Source organism: Phaseolus vulgaris, chromosome 8, assembly GCF_000499845.2.
Source record: "Phaseolus vulgaris cultivar G19833 chromosome 8, P. vulgaris v2.0, whole genome shotgun sequence".
Taxonomy (NCBI): domain Eukaryota; kingdom Viridiplantae; phylum Streptophyta; class Magnoliopsida; order Fabales; family Fabaceae; genus Phaseolus; species Phaseolus vulgaris.
In genome coordinates this window covers 12,978,890-12,996,616 of record NC_023752.2, presented here as the reverse complement: position 1 = coordinate 12,996,616, position 17,727 = coordinate 12,978,890, and the positions used below count along the sequence as shown (strand labels likewise).

At 34.4% G+C, this 17,727-nt stretch overlaps 3 protein-coding genes across 4 annotated transcripts; all 3 read left to right on the top strand.

Annotated features, from left to right (window-relative positions):
* The first annotated feature begins 1,011 nt into the window (after positions 1-1,011).
* On the top strand, positions 1,012-6,011 carry LOC137824505 (probable GPI-anchored adhesin-like protein PGA55). Of its 2 annotated transcripts, none has more exons than XM_068630172.1 (3): positions 1,012-1,500; positions 2,596-5,274; positions 5,368-6,011. In XM_068630172.1, exons 2-3 carry the CDS (start codon positions 2,725-2,727, stop codon positions 5,641-5,643), a joined length of 2,826 nt encoding a protein of 941 aa, XP_068486273.1. In that variant the 5' UTR covers positions 1,012-1,500; positions 2,596-2,724; the 3' UTR covers positions 5,644-6,011. The 2 variants fall into 2 exon arrangements, with proteins under 2 accessions (XP_068486273.1, XP_068486274.1); XM_068630173.1 differs by having other exon boundaries at positions 1,114-1,500; positions 1,756-5,274.
* A 1,843-nt stretch (positions 6,012-7,854) lies between these two features.
* LOC137824599 (uncharacterized) lies at positions 7,855-10,357 on the top strand. Its single transcript, XM_068630263.1, has 3 exons — positions 7,855-7,864; positions 9,406-10,212; positions 10,323-10,357. Exons 1-3 carry the CDS (start codon positions 7,855-7,857, stop codon positions 10,355-10,357), a joined length of 852 nt encoding a protein of 283 aa, XP_068486364.1.
* A 5,607-nt stretch (positions 10,358-15,964) lies between these two features.
* Positions 15,965-17,686, top strand: LOC137824598 (protein MAIN-LIKE 2-like). The gene is made up of 4 exons (XM_068630262.1): positions 15,965-16,021; positions 16,114-16,773; positions 16,867-17,442; positions 17,513-17,686. The coding sequence occupies exons 1-4, from the start codon at positions 15,965-15,967 to the stop codon at positions 17,684-17,686; spliced, it is 1,467 nt and encodes a 488-aa protein (XP_068486363.1).
* Positions 17,687-17,727: the final 41 nt, after the last annotated feature.

Below are 17,727 nucleotides of genomic sequence, written 5' to 3'. Positions count from 1 at the left end.
ATTTGATTTTAGATCATTCATCTTTTTCAGAGAAATGTAATGAGGTCAAAAGACTTTTGGATAAATTTGAGTTAAGTTGAGCATCAATATGTTTCGTCCCTTTTCGAAATGAATAGAAGGACAAATCCAATAGTTATAGGCAGCAACAAAATTAAATCATTGTAGTAAGAAGTCATTATTAAAGTATTAGAATAATTTGAGTTGCAAAACACCAAAAAGGAGATAACTAGTTTCTATATTAATCTTTACATTCATGCTATTTCGTCACTATCTCGCAATCGTTTATGCATTCGCTACAAAAGGATCCATATAATCTTACCTTTTTCAAAAACACCATAATCAAAGTGTTTTACAATCCTATTCCCAAACCCAACTATCAATTTTCTATCTGTTAGTTTATTCACAATTTTTATACATCATTGTAAACGTCTTTTTTTTTAATTTTTTAATTAATTCAAATCCGTTTTTTAGATTGAATTAGATTTAATTTAAAAAATTTATAAAATTATTTGTGAGCATATAATATCTATCTAACAAAATTATTTAAATATATAATGTTTACTATTAGTGAGTTTCTTTATATTCCACACAAAAGGTTGTATTAGATATTCCATGTCATCTAAAAATATTATCAAATTATAATATATAAATCTCACTTTATCAAATTAATCAATTTTATGTGTAGTTATACCTCTCTATCATGGAACTGAAAGGAGAAGATAGAAACATCAAGTTCAATCCATCAATAAAAAATATTTAAAATTAATTCAATAAATAAATGTTTTAATAAAATATTAATTAAAAATATATAAGTCACTTGAAAGTTACATAAACCTAATAATTATATTAATTTTGTGAGATATATAATAAAATAATATTATTTAATTATATAAAAAAAATACTCGTTTGCCATGATATAGGTGTTTACCATATTTATTAAAATAAGCAAAAATTAGTTGGAGTCTAGTGGGCCCCAGGTCTCGAACATAGACAATCGTGAAAGGGAAACAAGTTCCCCGTCATGGGACCCATGCAGCGACCCAACACACACTTTCATCTCACTGTCACACACAGGCACACCTCTCTCTATCTCCCTCTGTGTGTTTTGTTATAGAAGAATTGTTGGAATCTATGATTATTTTCTCTCTCTTTGTTTATCAATGAACAAAACACATACATGTATTAAGTACCAAGACGTAGAAGAAGCAAGAGATGGATTATTTTGATGTTGATATTGATGCTTGTGATGATGAACGACAACGTGGAACAATGATTCCACACGCCTTGCACAGTGCTGCCACCGTTAATTTCCACTTCTTAGCTTTGCTTCCAACCTATCTCCTCCTGCATTGAATTCCTCATCCAATCACCTTTCGATATTCCTCGGGATCTCCGAAGCCTGTTCCTCTCCCACTTTGCCGCCATAACATACCCACGTGGAGGATTTCCCTCTCCCATTTGCCAAATTTTCTTCCTTTTCACTCTTGGTTCTCTGGGTTGGTAAGTTCCTCTGAAAACTGAGATTCAGCTAGATGCTCCATCTTTGTATCAGCTTCTTCTTCTCCTGCGAATTATCTTTGTTGTTTGCTTTTTCTTGAAAACTTTAATCCAGGGTTGAAAAGGAACTTTTTGATCATTGTGTTTGGTTTGTTTCATTGAAAATGTGGGTTTTGTTGGTCCTGATTTTCCAGAAAGACGGTGTTTGACTTTCATTTTACTTTTGGTGACTGCATCTTTTTTTTTTTCTCTCTGCAGGAAAAACAGGAATAAATTTTCTGATGTCATTCATAAATTTGGGTTCTGTTTCCAATTGTTGACTCATGTTGTGTATTACTAAATTAGCTACTCCATCGTCTTACAAATTAATTGGTTCTGATGTTATAGTCTAAGTTTTGCCTAAGTATTAGGATATGCTTACTTCTATGGTTTTTGTGTTTGTGTTCAGATTTGGGTTCACACCAGAGGTTTATGTCATGATATTGATGCGCATTTATGTGAAATTAATTAGCATTTAATTCAGAAGCATCGTTTTCATAGGTTAATGTATGGTAATGCATTCATTGTTGTTTTCTTGAGTAAGGAGTGGTGGATATCCATCGTTTTTGCGCACTGAATTAAGACGTGGATGGTTACAGTAAACTCAATCACTTCCCTTTCACGTAGCTTTCTGTCTCAACTCCCAATTCATTCTTCTCAGCGTCAAAACTAAATTTCTGTGTTTCAAGGAACAATTAACTATTTGCGTTTGGTACCAAAATATACTAAAAGAAAGAAAGCAATGACCCATTTTAAATGACGATTCTTTTCTCCTCTAATATCATTTAATTGTTGAATACCATGGCTTCAATTGTTGAATACCCTGTAATATGTAGTACGTATATGATATTATAAATTGTAATATGTGTTACATGTTGTTCTGTTTATGCACACTTACTATTGTTGTGTTGTAAAATGTAATTTGATTTCATTGTTGAATTGCTTTGGATGTCATCTAGGTTCCTTCTGCGAAATCCTTATTCTTTGAATTTAATATTTGCGCCATGTCTTTTAGAATTCTTTTTTTCTACAAATTGATCTAAATGTAAACATGTCCAGATCAAGTGGAGTAACTCCTCTGCAGCATGAGTTTACGGGACAAACTTTTCAAAGTGAAATCTTAGCATATATTAAATCATATGATTGATCATCCTTCAATATAATGAGTTGTTGAATCCCTCTGAAGAGATGGGGTTTGGCTTAACCCTTAGAAAGAAAAGCTCAAAACAGCAAAGCAGGTCAGAGTCAGCAAAGGATGGTTCTAATTTGCTCCAACCAAATCCATCTCCAAAGGACTCACTTAAGTTAAAATCAAAGATTATTGTTGGTCAAGCAAGCAGTGATTCTGGTTATAAAGCAAAGCATAATGTAGTAAGAAAGGTTCAGCACTTGGATAGTGCAAAGGGAAGTTCAACTCCACCTGATGAACTTGTTAAGTACATGTCTAGTTTGCCTGAATTTCTCAAGCGTTCTGATGGAGGAGAAAGCATTCAAGGGAAGGCTTTAAATGTTGGGGTTCTTGATTGGTCAAAACTTGAAAAATGGAAGAACAAGCAAACGCATACAAAGGCAGAAGCTAGCAATTTCACATCTTTCAACAGCAGTGAAGAAGCATCATCAACGGCAGCCACAACATCATCTACCATTTCTGTTGGCCATAATAAAAAGCTTGATGGTAAAAAAGGTTTGAGTTCTTCGAGAAGCAAGGGACCTTATAAAGAAGACCTTGGTATGAGTTCTAAAATGTCTTCTCAGAATGTCAAACAGGATCAGCATTCTGAAATCAAAACAAAGACCATTGGAGATGAGCTCGGGATGTCACCCTCGGAATTTGGCAAAACTCAGTCAGTTACATCTCTTCAAAGGGTGAAAGTTAATGACTATGATGAAATAACTTCGGTAGTTGGAAGCTCTGCATCTAAATCCTGGCATCATGGGGTCTCAGTAGTTTCAAATGAAAATTCTAGTGGTAGGAATGTTGAAGATGATAAGAGAATGGAGGGTTTGCATCCACAGAGCCTCAAGAAAAAGGAGAGAAATCGGAAGTCTAGTTCTGATAAGGGATTTTCATCATTAGAATCAAAAAATAAAGGTGTGTCATTTCGTTCTCAGAAGAAAATGAGTTCAGGCGGCAGTGAACTCAAGAACAAGATGGATCAGTGGCAGGAATCAGATATTGATGCTGGTCATAAACAAAGTCATAGGATGCCTAGTAATATTGTGTTGCTTCGTCCCCGAAGAGTTCTGCAATTGAAATCTGAAGACTATTTTCAGCATTCTCAATCAAGAACCTCATCCGATGAAGACCTTGGGGAATCAAGCCGGAGTAGTGTGTCATATATGTCCATTCCTGAGGAGATTTACACTGAAGATTTACATTCTGAAATTCCACATTCAAAGTTACTGCCTTCTGTGGCTGAGCTAGTTTCCTCTGAAAGATTGCAACAAAGTAATAATACTAATCTAGATATTGGTCGGTCTTCTGGAGTACATAAGAAAGCATCTTGCTCAAATAACACATCTAGTCTCAAATCTGAATATACTTGCATTGAAAAGGATGTGTTAGATATAAAGCTAAAGAATCAGTGTGCTTTCAGTAATTCGCTGGAACCGCGGGACCATGGAATTCCTGAGCCGACACCAGTGAATCCCTCATCTAATCGTCGACTTAGCGTAAGCTTAAGTCGGATTGGGAGAAGTTTCAGTTTCAAGGAAGGTTCTATTCCAAAACTTAGCTCCGTGTATGTGAGTTCAAAGTCTGGTTCAGTGACACCAGAATCTTCTGCTTGTTTGGAAAACCATAGCAAATACAAAGTAAAAGGTCATAACAGAACCAGGTCCAGCCCCTTGCTGAGGTTATTAGACCCCATATTAAAGCATAAGACATCAAGCATACACTTATCAGATGAACACAGTGTGACATCAAAAGGAAGCATAGATTCGATCAGCTTGAGGACAATTAGTCTGCCGGAAGGAAAGAGTAAAAAGGAATCATCGTTCCAAGCTCTTTTGCAGCTTACTATAAGAAATGGAGTACCTTTGTTTAAATTTGTGATCAACAGTGAAAGAAAGGTTCTTGCCGCTACCACGAAAAGTTTAGCATTGGAGGAGAAGGATGATTTAGACTGCTATTTTACATTCTACCTTGTTAATGAAATAAAGAAAAAGAGTAGCAAATGGATGAGTCATTGGAGTAAAGAAAAAAGCTGCGGATATGCCTACAATATCGTTGGTAAGATGAGGGTTTCTAACTCTAAAATCGACGAATCAAACAATGAGAACTCCAAGAGAGAGAGAGTGGTGAAAGAATATGTCCTAATGGGAGTTGAAGTTGACCAGGTAGATCGAGAAACATCACAGTTCTTCATGAGCAAGGAGCTTGCAGCTGTTGTTATTGAGATTCCTTGTGAAAACATAAATCATGAAGAACTACTATATAGTCATAATTTGCCGAGGAAGATATGCCTAAAGTGCTTGGCAGATGAAAAATGTTTTTGCAGCGCACAAGAAAATGATATCTATGGCAGCATTAAAGTTATACTTCCTGGTGGATTACACAGTTCACCAAACACTGGAGAACCTTCACCATTGATCCAAAGATGGAAGTTGGGGGGATTATGTGATTGTGGTGGTTGGGATGTTGGTTGCAAATTGCTTGTTCTCTCTAACCAAAACATTAGTTCAAATATTCCAAGGAGTTCAAAATCTTACCTTGAGAGATTTCATCTTTTTGTTCAGGTATGCTTTTATTTTTCTTCCTGTGGCCATGAGTATATAAAATTATAGATATAACGGCTAGCCAGTTAATATCATCTATGCCATAACTTTCAGGAAGGAGCTGAGGGAAACACTCCCCTGTTCACTTTACTGCCATTGAAGGATGGATTCTATTCTGTCGAATACAGTTCAACTATCAATCATTTACAAGCATTCTTCATTTCTCTGGTAGTTTTAGGCAACCAGAAATTACCAAGTTCCTTGGAAATGAATAACATACAAGAAGCAATCGATAAGGAATTCAGTTCCAAGAACAACAATGAACTTCAGGGTAAAGCACCTTCTTATTATAATCCAATTCCTCCATACTCCCCTGCTGGCAGAGTTTAATTCAGAAAGTGAAGGCTTTTCCACCATTATAGATAGCTGTTGTATATTTCCACGAAGCTAGGGATTTACAACTTATTGCACTGCTAAATATTTCTCCATAAATACGTGTTGTGGCAGAAAATGGCATTCTCATTGTATTCTTGTACTCACTGTACAACATCTTACAAAATACAACATGAATGAATAAGAATAGTATAGTATTCATTGTACATCTTGAGCACTGTGAATGTGAACAGATGAAACTATAATTTGATCAACCATAGTATAAGCCCGTGCTTTCAGAAGTCCTCTTAACTATTCTGTATTCTAGGGATATGTGATAATATTGTTGTGGTGTAAATCAATTAAGCATTATTCCATGACTCTCAGTTTTGGCATCATTGTAATATCTCCTATAGGAAATTTTTGCTTTCTACTTTGTCCTCGAGAATTGCAATAAACTTTTGTATATATGGTTTACTGTTTCAAGGTGGTGATTACTATACAATTATGAAAACCAAAGATTGTTACTTGATGTTAATTGGAATACAGAATGCTTAGTAGTTTTGAAAGAAAATATATAATTTAGGATAGAGGAAAGCAACTTTTCATAGTTTCTAATTATCATTAGTACTTCTGTATAACAATAATTAGCATGTACTTGGTATGCTTCAGAGTTGCACTGCATTATACAGTTAAACTTGTGTCTCGTATATAAGAGATTTGTACGTAAGAGTTTCATTCATAAGAGTGTGATTGTGCTCAAATCGGTTAGGTGTGAAAGATGCATTGATGTAAAAGTTCAAGGTTATTAAACTCAAACAATTTGTAGATTCAATTCATAATAGTTTACCTTTAAGAAATCTATTAATAACATATGCATGGTATAATACTCGTAATACAATAATAATTCAATATTTCCATTACATATATTAAAGAAAAAGAGAAAATTAAAAAATAATAAAATATGATAGTACATTATTGCTAAACAAGATTCAAATACATAAATGACCAAATCAAATATAAACTCATGAAATTGAAGTTCTTATTGTGAACACAATTTTAAAAAGCAATCAATTTCTTCGAAGTCCTAATAAAGCATTGTATTGTGGGAGAAATATTGGGTTTCATTTGATTTCAAACTCACTGACTCTGTTTTTTTTTTTTTTTTAATTCAAGTATTAATTACGTGAATTTATCAGAGTTTATTAAAAAAGGATTCATGACAAGTTAACTTATTTTATCAAACTAGGACCATAAAAACTCATAAAAGTTTATCGATTAACTTAGAGTTTGACAATCTTGCATATATGGTCGCATAGGTACTTAATAATAAAAAATAATTGTTTTTAAATCATACAAAAGCCTCTATTTTGAAATTAAATTCCTCCTAAACGCGAAAAATTACGTAATTTTATTCAACAGAAAAGGAGGCAACCATGAAGCAGAGAAAATTTTCTATTTTTAAGATCTACATACAGGAACAAAATTCAAAATGAAAATAAAAATAAAAATATGCATATTTTACAACTTAATCATCATCACTTTGCAAATACTATCATGAAAAATAATTTGCACATTTTAGCATCAAAATTTTCAATTGTCAAGCATTTTACGGTTCTGTTAAACTTCTGGCGAAGTGATAAGATGTCGCCAAAATAAATTCAAAAAAATCAATATAAGTGTTTTATAACTAATTTTCGCAAAAGCAAACCTGTTTTATATTTTAGAACCCTTTCATTAAGTATTTGTATCGATTGAAATTATTAAATATCATTAAACAAAAAAAACGGCATTGGTCAACTCACTGATCCATACACAGGCAAATTCTTTGTGCATCTTTTGATTCCTTCCTTTTCATTTCGATATGTTTTTTAATTTCAATAGTACATTTTGTAAGAAATTATGTAAATTAATTTCTATAAAGTGACTCACATGACTTAGAGTTTGGGCTTTGGACCCAAATATGATTTAATAATAATAGAATAAAGGGTTTATTGGTTAATGTGAGAAATATATATATATATATATATATATATATATATATATGATGATATACCTAATGATAACCTATATCTGATGGAGATTGGGAACTAAAGGCTATAGGGTTCTGTCTCTGCAAATAATAGTTGTCTCACGGTTAACCATCACGAAAGTGTGTGACAAGAACGGAATTGCTAAGAGATAGATTGGGACAAAAGAGATAAAGTAATTGCTCAAGTAGGATCACTCATGGATCAAGGTAAGTGTCTATTCCTTCTTGATTATGTTGTATGGATATATGTGAGAATCATAATATGATAAGATTTGTATGAGAACATCATTATATGTGTTCAATTTACGTTTATTCATGTTTAAATATGATTATGTTGTATGGATATATGTGAGAATCATAATATGATAAGATTTGTATGAGAATATGTGTTCAATTTACGTTTATTCATGTTTAAATTTTACATGTGGTATCATAGCCTCGTTGCTCATGTTGTGATTCTCCATTAATGCTTTTCCAAAATCAAAGAACCCTAATTTTAAAATATTCCCAATTTAAGAACTCTAATTTTAAAATTAGGATTTATAGATTAAGGTTTCCATTCCTCTATAATAGATCCCTAATTGTCCTAAACCATCAAAGTCAAAGAACCCTAATTTTAATTAATCCCAATTGAAGAACCCTAATTTTAAAATTAGGGGTTTATGGAGTGTGCCTCTTTATGTCATTTTGAAAACTTTCATTAATTGAATTTTTAATTCAATTGAAGAAAGATGAAACTGCAATCATCTTTTCCCGTGACACTTTTAGTTATGGTTGAGACGTTCTTTACCTGGTATAACTGGGCTCGGAAATTCACAGCATCATAAATTGAAGAAAGATGAAACTGTACAGCTTAAATTCGTTCCTGCACGAATTCACAATTAATAATTTACGTTAATTAATTCATGTGCACCTTACGGATTTACGTCATTTTTTTAAGTTTAATTAAAGTTTTAATTCAAATTTTATTATGTTATTATTATTAATTAATTCAATTTGAATTATATTAAAGTTTAATTAATTAATTGAAAGTGAGGAATGGAAAATTATTTTTCCGCTTTATGTATTAATTTTTAAATTAAGATTTTGGAATTATTGTATGATAGATTTGTAATCACCAAAGGTGATCAAATCTTTATGTTTTATTTAATTCCAAATTATGGATGATGAATTTTATTTCAATTAATGATATATTGTTGGAATTATTTGTATGATAGATTTGTAATCACCAAAGTGATCAAATCTTTATGTTTTATTTAATTCCAAATTATGGATGAAATTTTATTTCAATTAATGATATTATTTATGGAATTATTTGTATGGTAGATTTGTAATCACCAAAGTGATCAAATCTTTAAGTTTTATTTAATTCCAGATTATTGATAAATTTTATTTCAATTACCTATAGAATGGATGCTAAATTATTTAAATATGGGTAAATGGAAATTCATTATTATAAGACATTTTTGGATCACCCAAAGGTTGATTAGTTGTCCTTATAATTAATGGATATGATTGTTGGTAGTGAGTATGTGTTATTAGTTTTGCATGTATATCCAAAGATAACAAGTGTTTCTAGTTGATGCATATATCTTGCCAAATAAAGTTAATACTATTAGCATCATTATGTTTTGTGTATTAATGGATCTCCCAAAGGAGAACATTAGTATACATAGAATGTTTCTGAATCTGTATTGTATGGTTAGTTTATGACTCGAAGTATTAATGTTAAGCATGTGTGATTGCAGTATCTGTTCTTGTAGCCTTACATTCGCAAGTTACGTCTGTTCCAGTCTTTAATGGTCTAATTTTTTCTGACTGGAGTGAAAAAGTCCAATTTCACTTAGGTGTATTGGATCTTGATTTGGCCATTCGAATCGAGAAACCTGCATCTATTACAGATGAAAGTAGCAATGAGGAGAAAGCTCATTATAGGGCTTGGGAAAAGTCAAACAGACTTAGCCTGATGTTTATGCGGACGAGTATAGCAAACAATATTAAGTCTGCTCTTCCCGAAACCGAGAATGCAAAAGAATTCATGAAGTTTGTGGAAGAGCGCTCTCAAACAGCTGATAAGTCTCTTGCTAGGACATTAATGAGTACATTAATCACCATGAAATTTGATGGTTCTCGTACTATGCACGAACATGTCATTGAAATGACTAATATTGCGGCAAGACTTAAGTCTCTGGGAATGGCAGTGGATGACAATTTTCTCGTACAATTCATTTTGAACTCTTTACCGTCTGAGTATGGTCCTTTCCAGATGAACTATAACACTATGAAAGATAAGTGGAATATGCATGAATTGCATAGCATGCTAGTTCAAGAAGAGACTAGATTGAAGAATCGAGGAAACCACTCCATACATTATGTGAACAATCAAGGAGCTGGAAAGAAAGTCTTCAAGAAACATGGAAAGGGTAAAGGACCACTGAAGATAAATGACTCCTCTACTAAGCTCCAGAAGAAGAATGACAAATGTCAATTTTGCAAGAAAGCTGGACATTTCCAAAAGGATTGTCTGAAACGTAAGGCTTGGTTTGAAAAGAAGGGTAAGCATAATATTTATTATGTATGTTTTGAATCAAACTTAACTGAAGTTCCACATAATTCTTGGTGGATTGATTCTGGATGCACAACTCATGTTTCTAACATGATGCAGGGATTCCTTTCAACCTGAACCATAAAGCCAAATGAAAAGTTTGTCTTCATGGGGAATAGAGAGAAGGTTCCAGTGGAAGCAGTTGGGACTTATCGTTTAATCCTCGACACTGGATTTTATTTAGACTTAATGGATACTTTTTATGTACCTAGTATATCTAGGAATTTAGTTTCATTGTCTAAACTTGATGTTGCTGGATACTCTTTTAAATTTGGGAATGGTTGTTTCAATTTATATCAGCGTGCCAATTTGATTGGATCTGGTGCTCTTTATGATGGATTATATAGATTGAATCTTGATAATTTATATGCTGAAACTCTTATGACCTTGCATCATAATGTTGGCATTAAACGTAGTTTGGTGAATGAATGTTCTGCTTTCTTGTGGCACAAACGTTTGGGACATATTTCCAAAGAAAGGATGGAGAGATTGGTAAAGAATGAAATACTTCCAAGTTTGGATTTTACTGATCTGAATGTATGTGTGGATTGTATTAAAGGCAAACAAACAAAACACACAAAGAAGGGAGCCACAAGAAGTACTCAGCTTCTTGAAATTATACACACTGATATATGTGGACCTTTTGATGCAAGTTCTTTCAATAAAGAAAGGTATTTTATCACCTTTATTGATGATTTTTCACGTTATGGTTATGTCTATTTATTGCATGAAAAATCGCAAGCGGTGAATGCCTTGGAAGTTTATATAAATGAAGTGGAAAGACAATTAGACAGAAAGGTGAAAATTGTCAGGTCAGATAGAGGTGGTGAATATTATGGAAAGTATGATGAAAGTGGACAGCACCCTGGTCCGTTTGCTAAGTTCCTTGATAGACGTGGTATTTATGCTCAATACACAATGCCAGGTACACCACAACAAAATGGTGTTTCAAAAAGGCGTAATCGAACCTTAATGGATATGGTTAGGAGCATGTTAAGTAAGTCAACTGTACCTGTTTCATTGTGGATGTATGCTTTAAAAACTGCCATGTATCTGTTGAACAGGGTTCCTAGTAAGGCATTTCAAAAGACACCTTTTGAATTGTGGACAGGAAGGAAACCCAGTTTGAGACACCTGCATGTTTGGGGATCTCAGGCAGAAGTTAGAATATACAATCCGCAAGAGAAGAAATTGGATGCAAGAACAATCAGTGGATATTTCATTGGTTATCCAGCAAAGTCAAAAGGGTATATGTTTTACTGTCCTACCCATAGCACAAGAATTGTTGAATCTAGAAATGCACGGCTCATTGAAAATGGTGAAACCAGTGGGAGTGATACTTCACAAAATGTGAAGATTATGGAAGTTAGAGTACAAGTTCCTTTAACTAGTACCTTTACTTCAAGTATTGTTGTTCCTAATGTAGTTGAGTCACTCAACAATGAAGAAGAACAACAAATTAATGATCATGAAGTTAACAATGAACCTGTAGTAGAACAACCACAAGAAATAGTATTAAGAAGATCTCAAAGAGAAAGAAAGTCTGCTATTTCGAATGATTATGTGGTTTATCTACAAGTGTCAGAAAATGACTTAGGTATTGATAATGATCCAGTTTCATTTTCAGACGCCATCAATGATGATAATTTTGATAAGTGGTTAGATGCCATGAAAGATGAGCTTGAATCAATGGCACAAAATGATGTATGGGACCTTATAGAATTGCCAGAAGGATGCAAGAGATTCGGGTGTAAATGGGTCTTTAAGACTAAACGTGACTCTCGTGGCAATATCGAACGTTACAAGGCCCGACTTGTTGCCAAAGGTTTTACTCAAAAGGATGGCATTGATTATAAGGAAACATTTTCACCTGTTTCTAAAAAAGATTCCTTTAGAATTATCATGGCATTAGTAGCTCATTATGATCTTGAGTTGCATCAGATGGATGTCAAAACTGCCTTTCTGAATGGGGATTTGGAAGAGGATATTTATATGGACCAACCAGTGGGGTTCATTGAAGAAGGAAAGGAACACATGTTGTGTAAACTTAAGAAATCAATATACGGGCTTAAACAGGCTTCTAGGCAATGGTATCTTAAGTTCAATGATACTATTGTGTTCTTTGGGTTTAAGGAAAACATCGTTGATCGGTGTATATACCTGAATGTCAGTGGGAGCAAGTTTATATTCTTGATTCTGTATGTTGATGATATCTTGCTTGCAACTAATGATCTTGGTCTATTAAGTGAGACTAAGAAGTTTCTCTCTAATAACTTTGAGATGAAAGATATGGGCGAGGCATACTATGTGATAGAAATTGAAATATTCCGTGACAAATCACAAGGACTGTTAGGTTTGTCTCAGAAAGCATATATTAATAAAGTTTTAGAGAGATTCAGAATGGATAAATGTTTAACATCTCTTGTTCCAATACAGAAAGGAGACAAATTTAGTCTCATGCAATGTCCAAAGAATGACTTGGAACGGAAACAGATGGAGAATATACCTTATGCATCTATTGTTGGGAGTTTAATGTATGCTCAAACTTGTAGACGACCAGATATTAGTTTTGCAGTTGGTATGCTTGGTAGATACCAGAGTAATCCAAGATTGGATCATTGGAAAGCTGCAAAGAAAGTTTTAAGATACTTGCAAGGAACGAAGGATCACATGCTTACTTATAAAAGATCTGATCATCTTGAGGTGATTGGATGTACAGATTTAGATTTTGCTAGCTGTGTGGATACACGAAAGTCTACTTTTGGTTATGTGTATCTTTTAACCGGAGGAGCGATTTCATGGAAAAGTGCGAAGCAGACAGTCATTGTTGCATCCACCATGGAGGCTGAATTTGTGGCATGCTTTGAGGCCACAATTCAGGCTAATTGGTTGCGGAATTTTGTTTCAGAACTTGGAATTGTTGACGGTATTGCCAAGCCGCTGAGAATTTATTGTGATAACTCCGCAGTTGTCTTCTTTTCTAAAAATGACAAGTATTCCAAAGGTGCTAAACATATGGAATTGAAATACTTTGTCGTTAAAGAAGAAGTTCAGAAACATAGAGTGTCAATAGAACATATTAGCACTGATCTTATGATTGCTGACCCTTTAACAAAAGGGTTACTGCCCAAAACATTTACTGGTCATGTTGTAAATATGGGCATTATGTCTACTAGTGAATGATGAATGTTGTTATTAATGCTTATTTGACACTCTAAGCTCATTGAATAAATAAAGTTTCTGAAATTTATGTTTTCTACTTTATGTATATGCATGTAAATTATGTTGTGGAAAACAAATTATGTTGTTATTGATGAAAATGACATTATGTTTGAACCTATTATGGAATTCTCATTATAAAGTCATATTAAGGAGAAAGGATGATATAGTAGTACATGGAAGGAAATGTGTCGATTGAAATGACATGCAACCAATTTATTTCTGTATCCTTGATTTTGGTTAATGATAGAACCAATTTATGTAAGACCTTTTAAATGCGCATTTATGTAATTATTAAATCATGAAAGTATTATAACTCATATGAGTCAAGTGGGAGAATGTAAGAAATTATGTAAATTAATTTCTATAAAGTGACTCACATGACTTAGAGTTTGGGCTTTGGGCCCAAATATGATTTAATAATAATAATATAATAAAGGGCTTATTGGTTAACGTGAGAAATATATATATGATGATAACCTACATCTGATGGAGATTGGGAACTAAAGGCTATAGGGTTCTATCTCTGCAAATAATAGTTGTCTCACTGTTAACCGTCACAAAAGTGTGACAAGAACGGAATTGTTAAGAGATAGATTGGGACAAAGGAGATAAAGTAATTGCTCAAGTAGGATCACTCATGGATCAAGGTAAGTGCCTATTCCTTCTTGATTGTGTTGTATGGATATATGTGAGAATCATAATATGATAAGATCTGTATGAGAACATCATTGTATGTGTTCAATTTACGTTTATTCATGTTTAAATTTTACACATTTGTTATTATGGTGTAAAGTGTTGTGTCTTTCTTCATTTTCAAGTGTAGTCGTGGTGGTAATAATAAGTGTAGTAGTGGTGATAATAGTGGTTGTTTATAGTAACTAGTGGTGAACATTGGTGGTTGAGATAAGTTTTGTTATATTTTTTTATTGGTGGTGACATTGTTTTCGTTTCCCTATTTATTTTTACATTTCTGGGAAAGTCACGAAACCTAGGAAAAAACATTCGCGATGTGAACAAATGAAGTACAAAACTAAAAAAAAACTATATTTGTCAAATACAATGAATTTTCTTGTCAATCTTTTTACATACGCTTAAATGATGCAACTTTTTCAAACATTACAACTATGACTGGAGATGAATGGAAATGATGCAGCTGGAAGAAAGATATATGGATGCGAGATGTAAATAAAATTATTTAAAAAGATGATGTTATGTTCCATTTAAGGTTACTTTTAAAATTAAAACCGACTGTTCAGAATTTATATGAAAAATGTGTCATCCATAGATCGTTAAAGCAATGGGATTCAGGTTTGGATAAGCCCAAATTTTATTCTAGTTGGTCCATGAGTGCTTCTTCCTGCACCTCCATCCCTTCTTCAGCCACCCCCATAGTAAACTTGATTTTACTATTATGCCCCTCAGTAAAATAATATTAAAAATTTAAAACTAAACCTAATTTTACCCCAACCCACTTTACTATCTCTTTGCTTCCTTTCACGGCAGCAGCAGAAGGCGCGGCGGAACCCACCCCTCCCATTCACCTCCTTTTCTTCAAACGCCCAGCAGCCTCCATTCTCGCCCAACAGCTCCATCCTCGTCACCATTCGCTTCCATTGTAACTTCAAATAGCATTGAGCCTCTTCATCCAAGGTTAGTTCCGGATTTTTTTGTAAAGGAATTGTTTTAAAGCATGCATTATTTTGTTCCGCATCATAGAGATTTTTAAATCCGGTAGTGTGTAGTTAGGTTCCGTATTCCATAATCCGGTAGTCATTTTCAATAGTTCCAAATCTGGTAGTCTTTTTTGAATAGTTTCGGATTACATAGGTTTCGGATTAAATAATCCGGTAGTCTTTTTGAATAGTTCCGGATTACATAGGTTTTCGGATTAAATAATCCGGTATACTTTTTGAATAGTTCCGGATTACATAGGTTTTCGGATTAAATAATCCAGTATACTTTTTGAATAGTTCCGGATTACATAGGTTTTCAAATTAAATAATCCGGTAGTGATTAATTAGTTATATAATCCGGTATGTGTTTTTTAATTGTTGGTTTCGAATTAGATAATCCGGTATGTGTTTTTTAATTGTTGGTTTCGGATTAGATAATCCAGTATGTGTTTTTTAATTGTTGGTTTCGGATTAGATAATCCGGTAGTATTAATTTTAGGCTAATCCGGAAATGACTTTTTTTGGAGTTTCACTTATGCAATCTTGTTTAGTTTATTTTGTTTCCAGTTGAAGAACTTTTTTTAGATTATGTGTCATGGTTCACCTATGACAGATATGGCTAAAACAAGAGGTGGTGGATCTCAAGGTCATGATCGAACAAGACCAACGGCATCCGTCCGTAGAAGAGATCGAGGTGTTGTGGAGGAAAGAATTGGTGATGTTAATATTGATAATGACAATCAACAAGAATTACATGATGATAGGCAAATGGAACAGGGGGAAGGGTTTCCTTGAGGACCTTCTGATATGTCTTTGCTGGTAAATTTTGCTGACCATGTTGTTGTTAAGCTTTGGGATGGTGAGGTAAGAACGAAAAAACCTTCAATTAAATTGTTTTTGTTAATTATTGTTTAAATTGATTTAATTATATTAAATATATACAAATTTTGTATTAGGATCGGGGAGAACTTAAATTGGTATCCCACGGTAGGAAATTCCGTAAATTTGGGATGCCTCGTGCTGAGATTGAAGTTCTTATACAAAATTCTGGATTATTTAGTCTTTGCAATATAAGCTATGAGGTGGGGGACAGGGGGTTGATTTCAGCCTTTGTTGAAAGGTGGCATGCTGAGACAAACTCCTTCCACCTTCCCATAGGTGAGATGACCATCACACTTGATGATGTGTCATCTCTTTTACACCTCCCCATTTTGGGTCAATTCCCTACGTATGTGCCCTTAGAGTACAACGGAGCTGCAACTATTTTAACTGAGTTATTAGGGGTGGAGGAGGCTCATGGGAAGGCTGAGATGAGGCAGTGTCGAGGCGTCCACGTACAATTGAGTTGGCTTCGAGATATATATGCGGAATGTTGCGCTCAAGAGGCTTGGGAGTGTGCTGCTAGAGCTTACTTGTTGCATGTGGTTGGATGCACTATTTTTGCAGATAAAAGTGCCACATCTGTATCTGTTTCGTACTTGTTGTTATTCAACAATCTTCGTATGTGCAGTGGATACGCATGGGGAGCAGCAACACTTACACATCTATATGAGCAGTTGAAGGATGTCTCCTACTTTAACACAAAGCAGTTGGGCAGTTATGTGACACTTGTTCAGGTATGAAACCATACAAATAATTAGCAATCACATGTTACATTCCATAATTTTTTGTATTAAATATTTTATAATTAATATAATGGAATTACGCAGGCATGGATTTATGAGCACTTCTCGGGCATGGGAAGAAGGGATATTAATCCCTCATATGACGAGGTACATCCGCGGGCAGCACGATACATTGTTGCCCATCAGATTTGTGTGGTTGGTGATGTGCGGGTGCAGTTGGATGGGCTCACACACGATGACGTCATCTGGACTCCATATGAGGACCACAGATTGAGCAGGCCATTTGAGACCATTTATTTATTCTCGGGTCACCTACGATTGGGCAGCTTATCACAGAGACATATGCCCGAGAGTGTGTTGCGCCAATTTGGCTACGAGCAGAGCATTCCACCATCACCGATGCCGACTGAGAGTCCTGGTGCACATGTCATTGATCAAAGGTGGTTGCGATTTGATCACCACTTGGTGACAGGTTTGACAGCTGCTTCTAGTCCATCTGCATGTGTTCCTGAGTACATGTCTTGGTTCAGGACGGTGTCACACCCATACATTCGCAGAGGTGAGCTTGGAGATCGACCCAGTGTTGTACCATGTCGTCGCCTTCGTAGTCCAAATGTTGAGCAGGCAGGTCTCTCGTCTCAAGATGAGCGTGCACATTCGGTAAGGTTTTTTTATTGTTGTGATTAAACAATATATTTGAGAAGTTTAATTTATTTTGAAGTTGGTGCAGGGTATATTTAGACGCATTGTTAGTATTCACCAACGCATGATAGATTGTCGTCAGGTCACTGAAGGCACTGACACATATGAGAGTACAGAGACAGCACTGCATTTAGCCCGAAGCGTGACAGATGACGGGGCGGTGTACACTAGACGATCACGTAATGTTCGTGGACGTCGTTGATATTTTGTTTTATTACATGATTGTAATAATAATAACTTTGT

What these genes read in the sequence shown, in the direction of transcription:
- LOC137824598 (XM_068630262.1), top strand. Translation starts at nt 15,965, where the DNA reads ATGTCTTTGCTGGTAAATTTTGCTGACCATGTTGTTGTTAAGCTTTGG. An exon ending in GTTATGTGACACTTGTTCAG is followed by an intron (nt 16,774 to 16,866) that starts GTATGAAACCAT and finishes GGAATTACGCAG; the next exon opens with GCATGGATTTATGAGCACTT. An exon ending in AAGATGAGCGTGCACATTCG is followed by an intron (nt 17,443 to 17,512) that starts GTAAGGTTTTTT and finishes AAGTTGGTGCAG; the next exon opens with GGTATATTTAGACGCATTGT.
- LOC137824599 (XM_068630263.1), top strand. An exon ending in GGCTTGGTTTGAAAAGAAGG is followed by an intron (nt 10,213 to 10,322) that starts GTAAGCATAATA and finishes AACATGATGCAG; the next exon opens with GGATTCCTTTCAACCTGAAC.
- LOC137824505 (XM_068630172.1), top strand. Translation starts at nt 2,725, where the DNA reads ATGGGGTTTGGCTTAACCCTTAGAAAGAAAAGCTCAAAACAGCAAAGC. An exon ending in GATTTCATCTTTTTGTTCAG is followed by an intron (nt 5,275 to 5,367) that starts GTATGCTTTTAT and finishes CATAACTTTCAG; the next exon opens with GAAGGAGCTGAGGGAAACAC.